This window comes from Castor canadensis, chromosome 7 (genome assembly GCF_047511655.1).
Source record: "Castor canadensis chromosome 7, mCasCan1.hap1v2, whole genome shotgun sequence".
NCBI lineage: Eukaryota > Metazoa > Chordata > Mammalia > Rodentia > Castoridae > Castor > Castor canadensis.
In genome coordinates, this window is record NC_133392.1 from 36,619,134 (window position 1) to 36,640,430 (window position 21,297).

General features: G+C 39.4%; 1 protein-coding gene and 1 pseudogene across 8 annotated transcripts in view; one reads left to right on the plus strand and one right to left on the minus strand.

Moving 5' to 3' along the window:
* Plce1 (phospholipase C epsilon 1) overlaps positions 1-21,297 on the minus strand; it is a 363,378-nt gene that overhangs the window by 53,093 nt on the left and 288,988 nt on the right. For 6 of the 8 annotated variants that reach the window (XM_074078733.1, XM_074078732.1, XM_074078737.1 and 3 more), the window contains 9 exons: positions 11,782-12,457; positions 7,620-7,802; positions 6,487-6,604; positions 5,732-5,888; positions 3,894-4,016; positions 3,669-3,805; positions 1,903-2,141; positions 383-444; positions 135-300 (listed from right to left, as the gene is read on the minus strand). In XM_074078733.1, coding sequence (XP_073934834.1) covers positions 135-300; positions 383-444; positions 1,903-2,141; positions 3,669-3,805; positions 3,894-4,016; positions 5,732-5,888; positions 6,487-6,604; positions 7,620-7,802; positions 11,782-12,457 — 1,861 coding nt within the window. The remainder of the gene's footprint in view (positions 1-134; positions 301-382; positions 445-1,902; positions 2,142-3,668; positions 3,806-3,893; positions 4,017-5,731; positions 5,889-6,486; positions 6,605-7,619; positions 7,803-11,781; positions 12,458-21,297) is intronic. The other 2 variants (XM_020156649.2, XM_074078734.1) reach the window with 1 other exon arrangement.
* On the plus strand, positions 13,930-14,418 carry LOC109681767 (ethylmalonyl-CoA decarboxylase-like; annotated as a pseudogene).

A 21,297-nucleotide genomic window follows, 5' to 3' on the forward strand; every position in this document is an offset into this window, starting at 1 on the left:
ATGGCTCCTCACACTTCACATGTCATAGTTTGGAAGCTTTTTAAAGGAGTCTGGGATCAGGCTTTTGTGATTTGGGGGGCTATATAAATAATAAGGTTTAATGAAAACCGCATTGCAAGTGGCATTTTCAGTACCTGGCTGTAGAGTTCTACTGAGGATTCTCCTTTGAGCTGATGGCCTGTGAGGTAGGTATTGTGTGAAGACTCAATGTAATAGTAGGAGAGGGGTAGCTGCAATTCTTTCATGTTCTCCTGTGACTCATCATTTTTTGAGGCAAAATTATCTTTATCCATCAGAAACCTAGATGAATTACATTTTGTTAAGACTGCATAAGAGCAATGTATACTCTTAAGTGATGTGTAAAAGATATTTTAAAAGTTACCTTGCAAATCCTTCAAATGACATTAGCCCTTGATGACACATACTGATGCTAGGCTCAAATTTCTGCAAGGAATAGTAAGAAAAAAGTGTTATTTAGGTAAAGGAAACTGAGAAGGAAAAAAAAAAGACCACATCATTTTTTAAAAGCTGTTCTGTTTTCATCAGGAAACATCTAAACCAAATATTTGAATGAATTTAGTAATGTAGTGGTAAGATGTAGTTTTTGGCCCAAAAGAAAGTATTTATTATATGTGAGTTTATTATACTAAGCATATTTATTTAAGAGGAAAAAAGGGGAGCAGGAGAAAAGAATAAGGCTGATTTATATAAAAACAGCACGGATCAATTTATCCAGGTAAAAAATGGGGATAAGAATAGTGGCTACCATTAAGTTGGTGGGAGATGAAATGAGATGGTCCACATGGAGCACTTAGAACCTGCCTGGACTGAATCATAGTACAGTGAGTGCTCAACAAGTGGCAATGCCTCACATTTTTAGCATGTTAGTGATCAAATCCAATTACTGGACAGGGAATCCACCGATTTTCAATTGGGCCATCAGACTTAATCTGTTGCATATGATAACACAGCCATCTGAAGTTTCACCACCGTATTATTTGCCACCCTGTACTCTAAACCATCACCACCTCCTGACCGGGCTCTCTGCCTCTGTCCTTCAGCAGCACAGTTTATTCCCCAATGGGGCCACAAAAACCTCTTAAAAACATAAATCATGCTACTCTCCTGCTTGAAAATTTCCAAAGCTTCCATTTCACATGGAGCAATACCTCTTTTGCATGGTTTAAAACGCCTAGATGATTCAGCCCTTGGTTACTTGTCTGAAATGGTGTCTGACATTCTTTACCTGTCATTTGCAGCTCTCATTCCACTAGCTTTTTTTGACATTCCTTATAAACCTGAAGTTGGTTTCTGTGTAGGTCTTTTTGTTTGCCACTCCCTGTTTGGAATCCTCTTTCCTCAGGAATTCACACGACTTACTCATTTTAGGGCTAAGTCCAAATGCCACCTCCTGCATCACTCCATCTGGCTACTCAGCTCAATTTTTTTCACAGCCCATTCCTGAAGTTACACATCTTTGTTTACTATCAGCCTTACCCACTAGATTGCACAGAGTGTCAAAGCTTTTATTCAATATCACATTCCCAGCTTTTGGAATAGAGCTGGCAGAGTAAGAGCTGACAAATATTTGTTAAATGACAAACGAGACTGAAAACTTGGAGTAATTCTGTTGCATGTGCTAGAATAACAAGAAGGAACCTTATACATATTCCTTATGACTGTCACTGAATAAATGGCATCTTGGGACCTGCATTATTATGTGTTAAATAAGAACACTTGTATATTAGGTATTTCAACAAAACAAAACAACACCTGTATTTCTGCCCCAGACATGAAGGCTTGGAAAGAAGTTTAGAAAGAGCAAAAGTTTAGCAGGCAATTGTCAGAAAAGTCACAGGCATGGCATGACATGACATGTGTGCACAAAAGATGGGCACAGACCTGGATGATGCTGAGGATTTCATCGTATGTGCAGTGCTCTCCTTGGCAATTCACCAGGAAGTCGTTGAGCTGGAGTATGCCAACCCCAAATATGCCCAGGGACGTGCTCTCGATTCCAGTGCCATTTGTCACGATACTTGCAGCAGCAATAGCATCAGATATCTGCCTCTGGTTGTCTGAGAGCTGCTGTTTACTCTTAATGAACAACCCCAAGTCTGAGACATTTCTGGTCAACAAATCTGAAACAGAGCCACCCACAGAACATGGACTCTTATCCAGCCTATATCTTTTCACAAAGTTCATTTTAGAGATAAGGGTGCTGTGAAGTCATTACACTGGAGAAGCACTTTATTCATCTTGCTAAACAAGTCTCAAACCCAGTCCTTATTCCTGGCTTCATTGGGTTGAGAGAATAAGGAAACAAATCAATGAATAAGTAAAGGAAACTAAGACAGAGCTAGGTTGATAATACTGAAATGCTGTGAGCTTCAGTAATACATGGTGACTAAATGTAGATTCAATTAATTGGGGACTGGAAGCCAAATTCAGGTTTAATTTTTTGACAACTACTTGTACATTCTTTTTGTTTTTTGTAGAGACTAAATAATTTCTTTTTTGGAGGTACTGGGGTTTGAATTCAGGGTCTTGTGCTTGGTAGGCAAGCATTCTACCAGTAGAGCCAGTCCTCCAGTTCTTTTTGCTTTAGTTATTTTTTAGATAGGGTCTCATCCTTTTTTCCCAGGCCAGACTTGGACTGTGATCCTCCTATCTATGCCTCTGGTGTAGCTGGGATTTTAGATATGCACTATCATGTCCAGTTTGTTTGTTGAGATGGGAGTCTTAATAACTTTTTGCCTGGGTTGACCTCAAACTGTGATCCTCCCAATCTTCATCTCCCACATCTGGGATTACAGATGTGATCCACTATAAAAGTACATTTTCTTCTGTACTTGGGCTGGAAATGCAGCTCAATGGTGGACAACTTGCCCCACATGCATGAAGCCCTGGGTTCAATGCCTAGCAGTTCAAAACAAAGCAAAACAAAACAAAAAGGTATAATTACTCGGCTACTCTGTAGGCATGCACATTGTTGACAGCTGTACAACAGTTAATATTCTTAGCTTTAGGATGTCATGTTTATAAATAATTATGAAGCAACTGCATGAAAAAAGAAAGAATTTTTTTCTTTTGCTCCTTAGTGCTTACAGTTCCAGCAAGAGCAGAGAGAAAACTAGTAGGCTCAAAATGCATGGGAGGCTAAAAAAGAAGTCATGGGTGGTGATGGTCATGGTAGTGATTGTTAGTGGGATAAAAGAGAGATATTCTGGAGTGCAGGGTAGAAAAAATGTGCCAGATGTTCAGACAGGCGTACTTTGCTGTCACCAAAGATTTTCCCTGTTAAGGGCCAGGTAACTACTGCCCTGGGGTTGGGCACCCACCTGCCTATATGTAAGGTAGAGACCAGTGTTTCTCATCTAGCACACACCATACACCTGTGAACCTTTGGAAATGATCAGGAAACAGTGTTTAATTCTTGGTTAAATAACCTAGATTATATGGGCAGAACCACACGATGATGAACTTCCTTGCCAAACATCAACAGTATCAGTCCCCATGACACCAACTGATCTCTTGAAATAATTCTCAGTGTTTCATCAAGCTCTAGAAACAGTGCATAATGTGGAACAGGCTGAGAATTTGTGTGATTGGACCTTGACTTTTAGACAGAAAGATCTCAAAGGAAAATTTTAAAATGTTAAACAAACCTAGGTCAGGCTGAAGGTCACTGTTGTTTTCCTCAATTGTCAGGTTGGTGTAGAGGGGGGCTGACTCAGAGCCTGATCTGTTGCAGGGTACAGAGTAGATGTCAAAGAGATCCTTCAGGTCCTTGCGGCTCCTTACACTGAACGAGGAATGGAAAACACCTCCCATTTAGTACTGCTAGAAAAGCATGGGCCTGAGAAAGAGTAAGAAGGAAGGCTAAGTTGTACCTGAATGATTTGAACAGCTCAACAAATTCAACAAAACTCATATTGCTGTCTGAAACCATGAAGCTCTGGAACCCCTTCATTCCTCCTTTGACCCGCCCATGCCAGCTGCTGCTACTCCAGGCACTGCAAAGAGACACAGCGGTTATGGGCAAATGGGGCCACTAAAATGGTCTCTGATTAGCAATGTGAGCAAAAAAAGGGACTGCAAGTCATTTAAGGTTGCCACTATTTCCCTGTACTTTCTTTTTACTTCCCTTAATCTGTAGTATGTTAGAGGAAATAAACATTGTGTATTGAAACCACTTCATGTTTCCAGCCAATTTAATAAGGGCACAACACTGAGGTTAATATTCCTCCACAAGTGAAAAGTGAAAAGAGCACTTTGAAAGCATAGATCAATGGCAAATAAACCTCCTAAGTTTGATGTTCCTGAAAAAAAGTCACATAAAAAAAGAGCCCTAAGTTACTCAATCATAATCTATGGGAAATAATGCCTGTTCTTTTCTGTATTCCAAATTACAGAAACATACCTAAGAGGAAAGTTTTAAATGAACCAATGTCTTTTTCCTTTCTCGACTAGTTCTTCAATGAAAATGGGAAAGCTTTTAATATTAATGGAAAATGTGAGTCAGAAAAATACTAAGAATGGAAAGAAGCCAACTCTGCCTAAGATTATATTTGTACCTGCCAAGGCTGCATCCATTCAATATAAAAATATCAGTCAACTCACTTAAAAATTCAGTCTTACTGTTTCATGACATTTTTTATTTTCTAAACTGGTTCTATTACAGTACAGTAAAAGAAATGTTTCAACTATGGTTTTTAGTCAGATCAATGAATAGGACATGTCTTTTTTTTCTCTTTTTTGTCTTGGATTTTTAAAAGATATAAGACATAACAAAGTACAGAGAATATCATAGTAATTAGCCAGCCTACTCTCAATCCTGTTAACAGTGTTCCCTCATAAAAAATTATTTTGTGTTGACATCTGAAGGTCACTTCCCTAATGAAAGAGCATTACAAACAGATAAGCAGAGGTTACTGAAACTCAGCTTCGGGGAGCACTGGATATAGGTTCAGGAAGAGGAAACCGGTGGTTTCATCATTTGCATTTAAATAAGTAATTCCCTGTCTTCATTCCAGTTGTCTATCTAGCTCCTGTCTGTGGGACTCATCTCCTTCAGACTCTAGGAAACTCATGTCCTTTCTCCTACTAAAATTAAGGGTCAGTTTTGCTTTCTCTTTTGACAGCATTGGGGTTGATGTTTCTTCTCCCATCTTATCTTTTTCTGTTTTAGAGCACCTAAGTGTCCTAATGGGGTTGGGCCCAGGTTGACCTGGGATCTGGCATGCCAGTTTCTCTCTCAAAAAGATTTTCTTCCCTCACTCTGTTCTTCTTTTTCTTGCTCATGAGTGACTGAAATAATCCAAGTCATCTGGCTGTGTGCAGCGTTCAGTGTAGTAACCCTTAGCCGCTCGTGGTCATGGAGCATTTGAAAAGTGACTGAGGGACTAAATTTTCAATTTAATTTAATTTTGACTAACTTAAATAGCCGCATGTGGTTAGTGGCTACTACATTGGACAGTGCAGACTTAGAGAATCAAAACTTGGATTTTATTACTGCTATTGACCTTTGAAGGTTTGAGCTCTCAACTGAAGTAATATGAGAAGGTATGTGTTTGGAATCAGGAAAATTAAAATCCTTTAAAATTTTAAGGTTTTCTATTTAACTGTAAATCAAAATTAGACAGTCTTTCCATGGATAATTGGAAGCACCTGGCCTTCCTTACAACTGCAATGATGTGCAGAGTCCTGTTTTATCATGTTAAGGCCCCACCTGGACAGACTCTTGTTTGAAGAAGACAGCACAGGGGAGGAGACTGGCCTGATGGGGGATGATGTCCCAGAAGCCAAGTTGGGTGACCCAGCTGTGGTCAAAGAGTGGGCTCTTCTCGAAGGGAGAGGGTTGGGAGGGCTAGCGATGGCATTTGCCTCTGTGAGAATGAGAAACAGAAAAGAGACAATAACTCGGATTCTACTGTCCCTAAGAAATAAAATACAAAGCAAAGATGCTCCAAGATGTCTGAGCAAACCAATCTATGCAACTGATTTCTGTTTAAAAAACATCCAAATATTTTGATGAATGACTGGTGGATTTTCAACTGGCTACATATTAGAATCATCTTTAAAAAATAAACAAATGCCCAAGTCCCAAGCAAAGAATACCCAAATCAGTTGGTCTTGGGTGTGGCCAGGGCATCTAGATACCTTTTTAAAAGCTCTAACTTCCAGCCAAGGGTTGAGAATACTGGTCTAATCCATCAGGTCATACTCTTACATCTTATAGTCCCTGACAATACTGGCAAGTTAATGAGAATTTTCTTCCAAGTTCAGTGTGCTTATAGAAGTACCTTTACATTTCATTATTTGTTAAGATAAAGAGTTTTATGTACCCTCATCCAGCACGACAATAAAAAAAAAGATAGTTTTCTTAAGAATGCCCACAATATTAAAATCACAAGTTAAAACTAAAAGTATATTTTCCTATAAAATTAAAACACAAAAGTCTCATATGTAAACAAGTTGTATTACCTGATTCTTCCTGTTCATTAATGTCTTGAGGATCAGAACCACTCCGGCTTCGACATTCTTTGTACACTTTGGCTTTTCGGGTCACCATCTCATCGTCAGTGGCCTCTCCACTTTCTCCCTGGGAACACAAAGCCCACGATGGCTCTCAGCTTGCATTTCTCTCCCACCATTGCTTTAGTTCTGGCAGGTTGTTATTTTCTGACCTACTTCACCTTACTGTCTCCCCTTGGTGAGACCAATAAAGACCGATATTGATCCAGTATTCTCATGTCTGTCACATTATCCAATTTGCTCTTCACTATAAAGCAGCACTCCTCAGGATGGGAGGCCAAAAAGAGGAGGCACACACTCCTGGAATCTGTGTACACACACAGTTGTGAAGCAGATAAAGTTCTACTAATCATCAATAACTTTCATATACAAAGAGTGGGACAGTTTTTTAGATAGCCATGAAGCAAATATATTATCATGTGATGGAGATAATATACGTTATATAATATAATAGTGACTATATATATTTTTTAATTTTTTGTTTGACTCAAGTCTCTGGAGCACATATGAGTGACAATATATTTTAAGTTGTATTCCACATAAAGCGTTATGGGCCTTCTGTAATGTGATTTTTGTGTTCCTTTCTAGCCCTTTCTTGCCCACCAAGTTGTTCTAGACAATCAGAATAGCATGTGCTTCTCTGAACAAGCGAAGCCTCTTATGTCTCTCTGCTGTCTCCTCTGTTAGGGATGCTTTTCTTTGTATTGTCTGCTTGGCAATCTCCTATATGCCTCCAGGGCCCATGTGTCAACTGTTCTGAGATCTTCACTGCCTGCCTCTTAGCCCCTTTTCTTTGCTCCTGTAGCACGTGCAGATGACTTAACAATGATTCTTGTTCAGATTGTACTGCGTTTGTTAACTTTTCTGTGCCCTTCTAAAAACCTTATCTTTCCCCTGATGTTGGCTTGATTCCTGGCACTGGCTCTGGCACCTAACAGGTGTGTGGCAAAGCCCTTGCATCATTTGTTTTACACCTTATCTTGTATCCAACTTACATGACCTCATGTGGTTTATGGAGATACAGACCACACAATAGTCCTGGAAGGCTGGGTGTCATGTTCAATAAACAAATACCACTCTACCCTCAGGAGGATTTTCTTCTTTTTCTTGGTGGTGTTTATGCCCAGGGTGTTGTTTCTCTGCACATTGGGCTTCTCAGAATTCTTTGCTGATGTCCCAGGGCTGGGGTTTCGGGTACTCCATCGTCTGCCACCAAACAACTCCACAGCGTGAGCCAAAGTTGGACCTTCATACCGACCATCTTCCTGTAAGGAACCACACGATGAACACGTAAGGAAGCAGCAAGCAAGGGAAAGTAAATATTAACAGTTCCAGCAAATTCCAAGGGGTGAAAGAGCACAGATGACCGCAGAAGAATAATGACCTGGCCACCCAAGTGGCTCTGTTTTCCAATACTCGGACTCCTGCTGGGAATTTCATTGTGTTCCCTGTTGTCCTGGTCACCTCTCTGATCAGTTTCAGTGATGTGCTTTAACCTGTCAACTGTGACAATAAATACTTCCCATCCTGGTCTCAGAGGTAGGAAACACTGTAGGAAAAAATTTATTAAGACCTTACAAATCAGGGCTTTGGGGGACTTGGTGGTGTTGGAGGTAGAGGGCAGGGTGTAAATCTGCTCAAGTAAAACTCATTTCTATTTGCAGTTGTAACATGCTTAGTTTGATGCATGGGAAAGTCTGATTTGACATATAGGGCACATGGCCCATGTGAAATTCATTTTGGAGGGCCCTGGGGAGCTCCTCAAAGAATTGGGCTGCCGTCCTCTGGAGTGACTGAAATCTGAAGATAGATGGAGAGCCCATGGGACTTAGAATGCCATGCAGATTATGATGCTACAAGCAACAAAGCCACTCTCAAGGGGGAGGTAATGGTTCACAACAGCTAATGCTTGCAAAGCAACTCTGTGTTACATCTTTTAAGTGAGTAACAGTAGGGATTGTTCATTATACAATGATTGATGATGTTTCCACAAGTCAACAAAGACAGTTAAAACCACAAAAAGACAAGCTAGGTATATAGCTCAAGTGGTAGAGTGCCTGCCTAGCATATGCTAGTCTTGGAGTTCTAATCTCAGTAACTAGAAAAAAAAAGTATAATATATTAGTTTAGGCATGGTTCAAGTAATAGAGCACCTGCCTAGCAAGTACAAGGCCCTAAGTTCAAACCCCAGTACTGCCAAAAAAAGACACATATGAATAAAAGACAAAATTGATGATATTTCACACATTGTATAAAAGGGGCTTCTCTAAAATTAATTTCCAGGGGCTAGGGGTGTAGCTTAGTGGAGCTAAGACCCTCCACTAAGGGAGAGCTTGCCTAGCATGCATGAGTCTGTGGATGTAACCCCAGTACCTCCAAAAAATTAATTTCCTTTTAGTGTCTTTACCCCCTGAAATCTTTGCAATTCCAAGGAAGTATTTGTAAACAGGTTTTGTTTGATTGCAGATAATATGGAAATAATAGAGGTTTCTGTGTGTGTACATGCATGCTTATTACTTTATCCTAAAGTTCAATGACTATCTGTTTTATGACTGGAATTGTGAATTCCACTTCCTACACCCTGCTATGGGCCCAGGATGCAAGTAACTTGAGTTCTTAACATAGGAACCTTTGGGTAACCTGTTGTAGAGGGGCATCTATAACTTATGCCTGTCCATTATCTCTTTCTCCCTTCTCTAACTATACTCCAATTTTGACTATCTCTTTTTCATTAGAAATAGTCTTAATAGATCAATGTGGAATATCCTACCTTGATTAATGATTAACACATGATCCAAACAAGCCAATTATAATCTTTCTGGAATATGATAATCTCTCATAAAATCCCTGACATAGGAATTTTTTTTTGAGATGGGGTCTCACTATGTGGTCCAGCCTGACTTTGAACTCAAGATTCTCCTGCCTCAGGACTGGGACTATAGGCATGCTCTACGGCACCAGGCTAGGAATAGGATTCTTGAGTGCAGTGACAAAGAGAAGAATACAGAAGGAGAGCACTCCATCTGATGCAGGTCTGTTGACAAGAGTACCTGCTAATAAGTCATTATGACTGACTCCAAATTGGAATAAACATTACATAACACAATTTAATCAGTAGGTTTTTACTACCTTATTGAATACCATACTCTAAATCTGAAATAAATTATAAAATTTTATGTATGAATTTTTAATCCACATATCTTTAAAAATTAATAGATATGTTATAGTTTATACATAAACAAATCAGCACAATTAACTTCTGCTATTTTGGTTTTGCTAATTTCAGAGCATTCCAACATGTATCAAACTTTGCCCTTAGAGATAATAGGCCAGGAAAAGGAAGGGTGCTTTTGTTTATAATCTTTTCTGGGAATTAAAATGTAGCTTGAAACTTCTTTTCATCTTATATAAAACAATACAATTGTTTGGGATGAGTGAATGATATTCCTTTATTTTTACCGTGAGAGAAGGACTATCGTGAGTGAAGGAATATTCTGTTTTAAAACACAGTTCATGTGGGAAAGATCAGAAAATTGATTCCTTAAAAAAAAAAATCCATGTACTTTTACATCTTGGTATATCTTTCAAATGACATTTTGAACACTGTTAAACTAATCTACACCCTTTGATCAAGTATTTTTTTCCCTCTGCATATAGTGAGAAATCTGTTTCTGTTGCTTACAACCAAATATGTTCACCTGATACTCCTGTATTTAACCTTCTCAGCTTCCCCTAGATCCTTCCAAATGCCCGAGACTGTGGGCCCTCAGCTCTGCCCATAACAACTTTGGCCAAAGTTCATTGGGGGGGTGGGGGGGTCATCTCTCCTCAAAATTTCACATCAACATCTTGCAAGGTTATGATCATTTATTTTCCAGCAATGTTAGAAAGATTATTTTCATTTTCTACATATGCATTTCCCAAATCAGGGACAAAGAAATGCTATTACATGACTGTTAACAGAAGTTTGGAAAATTCAAAAGAGTTTTCAAAAATTTTCTTGACTTATGGATAAATTTAAATAGAGTGTTCTGGTATGAGGGTGTCTTGGAGCATTTAATGTGCTAAGATGTGTAAGTCACTTAATAATTATGCTAATGCTACATAGCACAGTCATTTTTAGTTAGTTGATGTAAAATGTAAACAGAAATACTTGCTTCCACTGTCATAGTTCTATTTGTTCTGTGATACTAATAAAAATGATAAATTTTTCCATTAAACAGAAGAGTGGAACAGGTTCTGCCTGGGGGAGCGGGATTGGGGAGGTGGAGGTTAAAGTGGGTAGGAGGAGGGAGTGAATTCAAGTATGATTTATTTGATACATTGTAAGAACTTTTGTAAATGTCACAATGTACCCCAACCCAGCACAACAATAAAGGAAAAAAAAGAAGTATTAAAAAAAGAGACAAATTTGAATACTCTGATGCAATTCATTTGACAATGCCATTTCAACAGTGTCACCTTGTGCTGGAATTTATGACTCCGTTTCCCAGCAATTTGCATTCTCCTCTAACAACAAAGCTACTCTGTTCATGCCCATGTCTCTTCTCACCTTCTCATTTATCCCTGCTGCCACTCTTAGGTGGAGTTTTTATTAAGGCACCTCAGGGTTAATGAGAAGCTCACTCAATTTAAGCAGCTGACTGTCTGCTAAGGGCTGTTGCCACCATAAACCTGCTGGGGAAGAACTCCACATAAGAATTATCCCACGTTTGGGAAAGTTTCTTTTAACTTTAAAAGCTCTACAACTACACAGCATACAGTCAGTTACATACCTCACCTAACATGCTATGTGATGAACCAGGACTGCAATTTCCAAAGGGAAGGTTTCCAGTATATCAGGTAGTCACTAGTTAATAATGAAAGCAGGTTATAGTGCTTTCAGTTGAAACCTGGAGTCACTGAACATGCTTGTATTACTGGTTTCTTTCCAGATGTGAGAACTACAATGGCCATAGTCACTATTTTCATACAAAATAGTAACAGGACCTACCATGAGTAGACACTATTTTTTACACCATATGAATTTACTTTGGCTTTATACATGTTAACTCAGTTATTCTCATAGATTGCTTCATTTCCATTTGATAGATATGGGAATGGTAGCACAGAGAGGTTAAGTAGAAGCTGTCCAAAGCCACAAAGGTAGTAAGTGGGAGAGCTGGGACCCTGGCAGTCTAATTGCCAAGTGTGTACTCTTCAGGTTTACACTACTCAGGAGAGAGGGACAGCTGCACCCCTTACCTGATAGAGGCTGACATACTGTTTCCGCAGCCACTGCTGTCTTTGGTCAGGGAACCTCCTCATCTTTCTCACGGCGTTAGTGAGTTCCAATAAACCACTGAAGAGCATTTTAGCTGTGTGTTTTGGTGCCACAAAGTGCAATAATCTATTGTCCGTGGTCTGAAGCCCATATAGCAGTGTCACACCAGTCTCTGACAGAAACAAGCTCCCCAGTTTGTTCTGAACACACACAGTGTGTATATCAATGCCAGGGTGTCCCATGTACACAGCCTTCGCTGAGAACAGATCCAAGACCCCCTCCACCAGGCCACTTAACCCAGCATTGCCCAGTAATGGGAACTTGCCAGGCTCAGTCGTATTACTAAGCACACCAAGTTTGGCTTTAGCACTGGCTGGGGAGGCGGTGGGGGGCTTTGTCCAGGTCAAAGTGCTATTGTCAGGCTGCAGCTGGAGGAAGCAGCGGGCAGAGAGGTGTGAGTCCTGATCATAGTGGATGACTGTGGCTCCCTGCAGCAGGAACTGGTGCACATCGGCTTGGATGGACAGCACGTACCATGGGATGAGTTCCGTCCCATGGTCAAAGGCCTTCTGTGACTCTTCTGACCCACGAGGGTCACATTCTTTGGATTGCTCGAGGATGTCATTTTCTGAATCCAGCAAATCTCCAATTATAAACCTGATGGAAAGAGCCACAAATTTGATCTATCTTATAATCAAGAGAAACCAACACAAAACACAAAGCCCTTCACTCACATTGGGCTTAATTTCTTTTTCCTGTTATGAATTCAAATTAGCATAAGAAATATAAGACTCTGTCACAGGATAATTTATTTTACAACAATATTCTAAGATCTTATATTTAGCAAAGTGTCTGAGCATGGACATAAGAAAGGACATAGCATATAAATTATTGTATTTTTTGTCAACAATAATCTATTAGCTTTCCCTCTTATACCATGAACTCTGTTAAATACTTTACATACATTTTTGCACTAAATATGTCCGACTTGTGAAGTAAGTTGTACTTTCTTTTTCTTACCCATTAGGAAACCCAAGGTTTCCTAAACCTTTCTTAAAGGTGAACCCAATGTTACACAGCTCAGAAGAGACCTAGCCAAGTGGGAGTCTGGTCTGTCTGACTCTAGAGCCTATGATTACTAAGCTTGTCTGACTTGTAGCTAAATCATAAACAGAAGTCATGACTTGAATATACTCATGCCAAAATAGGTAAACATGAGACTTAATAGGCTGACCTAGGAAGTACTCTGTTAAAAATAAAATACAATTAGCCAAGCACTGGTGGCTCATACCTGTAATCTTAGCTACTTGGGAGGCTGAGATTGGGAGGATCATAGTTTGAGGCCAGTGTAGGAAAATAGAAAAACCTCTATTTCCAAAATAACTACAGCAAAATGGAGTAGAGGTATGGCTTAAGCAGTAGAGTGCCTACTTTCCTAGTGCAAAGCCCTGAATTCAAATCCCAGTCTAACCAAAAAAAAGAAGAAAATCCACACACAAAAAATACAATTAGGCCAGGCATGGTGGCCTCTTATCTGTAATCCTAGCTATTTAAGAGGCAGAGACTGGGAAGGGTGCAGTTCAAGGCCAGACTGGGGGGAAAAAAAAGTTTGTGAGGTGCTGTCTCAGCCAATAAAAAGCTGAGCAGGGTGGCATGTGCCTGTCACTCCACCTGAGGAGTATAAACAAGAGGATCAAGGTCCAGACTAGCCTGGGCATAAACTTGACACCCTATTCAAAAAATAGCTAAAGCAAATAGGGCTGGGGGTGCAGTTCAAGTGGTAGAGCACCTGCCTGCCTAGCAAGTACAGAGCCCTGAGTTCAAACTCCAGTACCACACACAAACACACACACATGCACAGAAAATGTATACATGCAAAGCCATTCGTTGAGAAACATGGTCATGGTGTCCAGATAAGCAAGAACAGCTCTCCTTGACTCAACCTTACATGTTCACTTAGTGTGTGTGTGTGTGTGTGTGTGTGTGTGTGTGTGTGTGTGTGTACACATAAACAATTGTCTGCAAATTCCCTTCCCTGTGTGAGGAACCTTGATTATCAGGAAGATCTGGGGAGAGGGAAGCAAGGTGGGGAGGGGGAAATAGGCAAGGAGATGCAGAAAGTGGAAGAAATGGCAAAAAGTCTTTCCACGACATCATCTCTGTCTTCAAGGACAAAGCTGCTGTAGCTAACAGGAGTGCCACTTTGTAATACTACTCATGGCTTCCATGAGGAAGAAGTGAAAAAGGCACTTCAGCAGTTCTGGGTGGATCCACTGACCTTCAGTAGAAAGACGATGGTATTGGTATACTTGCTCCCAACAATCCCAGTAAAATGAATACCTTTTCAGGTGTTTCGATGTAACAGATTTTGGGAAGAGTGATTGAATTAGAAATTTGGAAAGAAGGGAAAGGCCTCATTGTCCACAGAGCAAAAAATACTTCTCTTCAGGATCTGATCTGAATGCTGTGAAAGCACTAGGCTCTCCAGCAGATGGAATGGCCTTATCTATTTTCACGCAAAACACCTTAACAAGATTTATGAGGCTATCTTTAATAAACAATGCACTAGTTCAAGGTTAGGCATTGGGTGGAGATGCAGAATTTACTACAGCATGTGATTTCAGGTTAATGACTCCAAAAAGCGAGATCAGATTTGTCCACAAGGAAATGGGTATAATTCCAAGCTAGAGTGGAACAGTTGTCCCGACTGGTTGAAATCATTGGCAGTAGACAAGCTCTCAAAGTGTTAAGTGGGGCCCTAAAACTGGATTCCAAAAGAGCTTTAAACATAGGAATGGGTGAAGAGGTCCTACAGTCTTCAAATGAAACTAAATCTCTAGAAGAGGCACAAGCATGGCTAATGCAATTTTTTTGTGGGCCACCAGAAGTTGTTAGAGCTATGAAAAAAATCTGTTTGTTCAGACAAAAAACTATACTTAGTGGAAGCATTACAGAATGAAAGAGCTCTTTTAGGAACAGTATGGGGTGGACCCACAAATTTAGAGGCTATTGCTAGGAGAGGAAAATTTAATAACTAGAAAAGCTCCAATGGTTAGTGTGTATGAAAGTTATGTCAGGCACTAGTGGCTCACGCCTGTAATCCTAACTACTCAGGAGGCAGGGATCAGGAAGATCATGGTTCGAAGCCAGCCTAGGCAAATAGTTCGGGAGACCCTATCTCAAAAAAGCCCATCACAAAAAAGAGTTGGTGGAGTGGTTCAAGGTGTAGGGCTTGAGTTCAAAGCCCTAATATTGCAAAACAAAGGAAAAAAGAGAGAAAGTTATATGATATTAAATATGAACAACGGACTTACTGTCAAATCTAGTACTAGTATTTGGAGTTGTTTTGGTAATTTTTTGAATATCTGAATTTTTTGGTCTAGTTTTTTTAATCAACAGTTGTCTAACATACAACTTGGTTTTTTTTCCCCCATTGTTTCTTAAAACTTCCTTTTCACCGATTTTCTTTTTGGCTTTTCTTTATTTTTTAATAAAATTTTATTAGGATACAATTTGTTATATGGGGGGATTCATAATGACAATTCCAATGAGACTTACATTGTACATTAGTTTCATTGCCTCCATCATCTCTCCCCTTCAACCCCCACAACCCCCAGTTAAAGCAATTGCAAGAGGTTCCTTAGTTTGCTACCATATACTGTCACTTTAATCTCTTTCACTCCCCCTCCCCCTCCCACTAGTAACCCCCATACCTATTTTACAGTCCTGTTTTTTATTATTAATATTTAAGTTGGTGTCCAAAGGGGTGTCTCAATATATGCCCACTGTGGGTATGCTTTACTTGGGTATGTTTGGCCCCTTCCATTATTCTCCCTTACCCCTTTACCTCCCAGCTCCCATTTTTCAACAGCTTTCAGTACACATCCTTACATCCTCTACCATCACAGATCTTATGTTTTATGACATTACTGATGCTCTATTATTCTCTTTTCCTTTCCCTCTTTCCCTGAGTTCATAGAGTAGTCCCACTATTACAAACATGTTCTACTTCTGAGTTTGTATACCATCATGCTTGTTTTATGTATATGTTTATCTTTGGATCTGTCTTCCATGTAGGAGAGAAATTGTGTGGTCTTTGTGTTTCTGAACGTGGCTTACTTCACTTAATGTGATGTCCTCCAACTGCATCCATTTACCTTCAAACCACATGTCATTATTCCTATGGCTGAGTAATACTCCATTGTGTATATATATATATTTTCTTGATCCATTAATCAGTTGTAGGGCATCTGGGTTGTTTCCAAAGCTTGGCTATTATGTATAGTGCTGCAATGAACATCGGTGTACAGGGGTCTCTATTGTATCCTGTCTTATATTCCTTTGGGTAGATGTCCAGGAGTGGTATCACTGGATCATATGGAAGTTCTATCTTTAGCTTTTTGAGGAATCTCCATACTGCTTTCCACAGTAGTTGTACTAATTTGCATTCCCACCAGCAGTGAATAAGAGTTCCTGTTTTGCCACATTCTCCCCAGCATGCCACATTCTCCATTGATTATGGCCACCTAACTGGGGTGAGATCTAATCTAAGTGTTGTTTTGATTTGCATCTCTTTTACAACCAGGGAAGTTGAACACTTCATGTAGTTACTGGCCATTTGTACCTCTTCCTTAGAGAATTCCCTATTTAATTCAGTTCCTTCATTCCTGTAATAGTTCTTAGATCAACATAGATCAGTTTCTTCTATACAAAGCCTACTCCTGGGGTTGTTTTTATAACATTTATCCTTTCTTACCTGGAAACTATTTACAAAAATAACTTAATAAGCCTTGTAGTTAACAAAAGTAGAGGGATCAGAGAACAAGGAAATAAGAAAGTATGATCAATCATTTTCTTCTGCTCCAAGCAGCTGGAGTAGTCATGGAAAATGGCTCTTTAAAAGGTGCACCCTACTAACCCCTACAAATTTGGAGCCTTATTTATTTAAACTTTTCAATTGGTTTTCTATTTTAAATCATCTACTAAACAGTGCTGTATGGAACATCAGCTGACTGTACAAACTGGCCATTCATTTGTATTTACTGGAATTTTCAGGCTAATAATAAATAGAACTGTTTGTGGAGTTTCAAAGACTCATAAAGCACACTATAATGTAGTTTTGTATTTTTCATCAGATTTCTGAAAAAAACTTTTCTTTTGTAACTAGTATCTTTTAATAGTATATTTAATAAAAAATGTATAACTCAAAAAATTTTAAAAAAAGAAAGAAATCTTGTTCCTGTCACTTAGTTCCACCTCTCTGAAATTGTTCTCAATAATAGTGGGAAACCATCAGGCTCGGTGGTTCATGTTGTAGTCTCAGCTACTCAGGAAGCAGAGATTAGAAGGACTGCTGTTTAAGGTCAGAAGCCAGCCTGGCAAAAATGAGGTTCACTACCTGAAAAATGCCTAAAGCAAAACAGGGCTAGTGGAGTGGCCCAGGTGGTAGAGTGCCTGCCCAGCAAGCACGAGGCACTAAGTTCAAACCCCAGTACCACCAAAAAAAATTTTTTTTAAAACAGTGGAAACCTAATGCTATGTTCTCCTACACAGTTAGGAACACACCCTTTGCGGTCACCATGGGCTCAATGTTCAGCTCTACCACCTGTTTGCTGTGTGACCCGGCCAACATTAGAACTCTCTGAGCCTCACTTTATCTGTTAAATGGCAAAAAGAAAATGCTCATCTCACAGAGCGATGGTGAAGATCAAACAAGATAATGCTTGGAAAACAGCCCAGAGTCTGGCTTGGTTAAGTACCATGTTATAATTAAATTTAGGAAAACTGGGGTTTATTCACTTCTTCTCCATGTCCTCTTCACCGAGCTAAATCAGCCCAGCTGTTCCCCTAGAGGGACTTTCTCCCAGGTTTTTCTCTGGGACCATTCCCACACTCATGTCACACATTTTGTTGTTTTTAGAGCAAATATGGTTCACTTGGTGAGCATTAGTACTGATTAAAAACACAAGCTATGCTAATTTTGACATCGAATTTCTGATTTTACCTTAGCAAGAGAAACAGTGTGCCCCATATTCCATTTAAGTTCTTAGAGAAAGCTAGCATTTTCCAGTGATAAACTATAGGCATTGTGAAAAACATCATCTAGCTAGAAAAACAAGATGGCTGTTCCTGGAGCCTGCTTTTGCCTCTCAGAGATGATATATGCTGGGACAGAGGGGACGCTGTCTTTCTTGGCGTCAGTTTTTATTTTAGAATACAAAAGGAACTAATGCCAGATGGTAATAATTCCATTAAAAAGCATTCTTCCAGGGACTAATTTCCAAAATAAAATTGACAATTGTTTGTAATGAAATAAGTTAATTTCAAGCAGGAAACTACTAGTAGCCTTTGTCTCTTACAGTGAATTTTATGCAGTTCTGTGCTTGATTCTCTAAGGAGACAATATTTTGTGAGTTTACAAGAAGGAAATATGGTAGAATGTTAAGAGTTATTAGGAACTAAATAATGTTAACCAAAGACCAAAGATATAGTCAGCCAGCAAAGAAACTATCCCATCATACTTCAGGCATATCCCTGAGGACCAAGGAGTAAAAATAGAAGGAAGGTTCTTATCCTATCTTGAAGAGCTGCTATCACATCCTTCAGTTAGAAACCATCAATTGGCAACTAAACACTTTTCTAATGTTCCCTAATGAAAATCTTTTATCAAGTGGCGAAAGGCCATTTGTCAGTCTAGTTATGTCATTACTGTCTACAAATTTAATATCATTACTAGAACACAAATCATCAAGTGTTAAATTAGCCTAAATTTAATGTTTTAAGATAGAATAAAATCACCTTTTCCAAGTGACTTGCTACAGCAGTTGCCTAAAATAAAAATCTAGTGTTTTTAAAACTCTCTTCTGTAAAACTCTTGTTTCTAATTAACCTGGCACCTTTCTCAATTACAGTCTCTAAACTCTATCTGGGTAGGATGTAGACTTTGGAGACAGCCTGCCTGAATATAAATCTTGGCCCTGCCAGCTGTGAGATCCTGAGTATAATGGAAATGTTGTAAAGATTAAATCATTTAATATATGTAAAGTATTTAGGACAGTGTTTGCTTAAAAGTTCTCAGTAAACACTAGCATGATAAATATTTGTGAATATTATTATTGTCTGGGTTGTGTTTACAAAGTCAATATTATAAAACAAAACCACCCTTACAAACACTGCTTCTCTGTGAAAATGATGTCCAAGTTTAAGCTGTGATGGAAGTGATAAACAAACCTAAATGTGCAGACAGTGGGAAAATGGCTCTCTTTGTTGTAAGTCACATAAGCAGGACTGTGCTTTGGGTGTTGGCCAAGAAGACAGGAAGAGAGAAACAGAGGGTCCCAGGCATTCCCAGCAAAACTGGGAAGGAACTATGGTAAGATTCAGGCTGGGCTGAAGCAGCTAGGTAGCTGTGCATGAAGGAAGATGAGAGATGAGTGGTTGCAAGGTTGGGGCTTGTCTACACCATCTCCTTTGGAGAATAAATGATTATTTTCTTGTCATTTTACTATTTTATGCATGCATGTGTGTGTGGTTAATCCTGGCAACTATTATCTTTTCTCCACTTTTTTACACTTGGCTTTTTTATTTTCTATCCCTGTGGGGTTAGATCATCTTGCAGACAAGTCTGTGAGGAGGTTTGTTGGGGTAGGAATGCACAGACTACAGCTTTCTCTGGCAGGGGGCCGAAGGTAACTGAGCGTGGTACAGCAGACATTAATCCCCAAAACCACTATTTACATGTCACTTACAACGTGTCTGGCATTTTGCTTCATTTATGTGCATCGTCTCACATAATCATCACACCAACTCTGTCAAGCAGAATTATCATTCTGATTTTATAGATGACAAAACTGAAGTTTAGTAAGGTTAAGTGACACAAATAGTAAGTAGTGGTGCCGAGATTCCATCCTAGGCAATGTGACTGCAAGGTTTGAGGTCTTAACCTGTTCAAGCAGCTTTTATTCTGTTTTTGTCTGAACTCATGATCTACTTATAGGCTGTTTCTCCAAATGCACAAATCCTTCATAAGCTATTGCACCTCCATGCTTCTCCATGTACTTCATTTCCATTTTCCAACATGCTATTCTCATGTCTCCATGACTTAAAATACTTACACAGGCATAACTTATTTACTCTTCATGCTGGTAAACAAAAAGTTATTACAAATGAGACTTATAGGCTGACTGAAATATAATGGATGTTTCTGGAGTTCAGATGCTTGTATCCACAGGAAGTCACATGGAAATGAACTGAGGTTTAGCCCCTCTTCAGTCAGAAGAACTGCCTTGGCTACTTTGAGCAAAGGATCCTGGCTGGTGACTGAGCACACCATCAGGCTCGTGCCCCAGCTCTGTTATTTATTACCTAGTGGGGTGACTTCAGCTCTCTGGGCACTGCTACTGCTTCTTCATCATACAGAGGCTAGACAAGTTTACTTTAAGATCCCATTGACACTGGGCACCAGTGGCTCATGCATGTAATCCTAGCTACTCAGGAAGCAGAGATCAGGAGGATTGAGGTTTGAAGCCAGCTTAGGCAAGTAGTTTGCAAAACCCTATCTCAAAAAAACCCAACATAAAACAGGGCTGCAAAACCCTATCTCAATAGCATAGATAAATGGGACTTCATAAAACTAAAAAGCTTCTACTCAACAAAAGAAATGGTCTCTAAACTGAAGAGACACCCACTGAATGGGAGAAAATATTTGCCAGCTACACATCAGACAAAGGACTGATAACCTGAATATATAGGGAACTCAAAAAACTAAATTCTCCCAAAATTAATGAACCAATAAAGAAATGGGCAAATGAATTAAACAGAACTTTCTCAAAAGAAGAAATTCAAATGGCCAAAAAACACATGAAAAAATGCTCACCATCTCTAGCAATAAAGGAAATGCAAATTAAAACCACACTAAGATTCCACCTCATCCCTGTTAGAATAGCCATCATTAACAATACCACTAACAATAGGTGTTGGCGAGGATGCGGGGAAAAAGGAACCCTCTTATACTGCTGGTGGGAATGTAAACTAGTACAACCACTCTGGAAAAGAATTTGGAGGCTTCTTAAAAACCTAAACGTAGATCTACTATATGATCCAGCAATACCACTCTTGGGGCTATATCCAAAAGAATGTGACACAGGTTACTCCAGAGGCTATTGTGAATAGTACTGCAATAAACCTGCACACCCGTGTTTATTGCAGCGCTATTCACAATAGCCAAGTTATGGAAACAGCTAAGATGTCCCACTATTGTCAAATGGATTAAGAAAATGTGGTATTTATACACAATGGAATTTTATACAGCCACAAAGAAGAATGAAATTTTATAATTCGCAAGTAAATGGGTGGAACTGGAGAACATCATTCTGAGTGAGGTTAGCCTGGCTCAAAAGACCAAAAATCATATATTCTCCCTCATATGCAGACATTAGATCAAGGGCAAACACAACAAGGGGATTGGACTTTGATCACATGATAAAGCGAGAGCACAC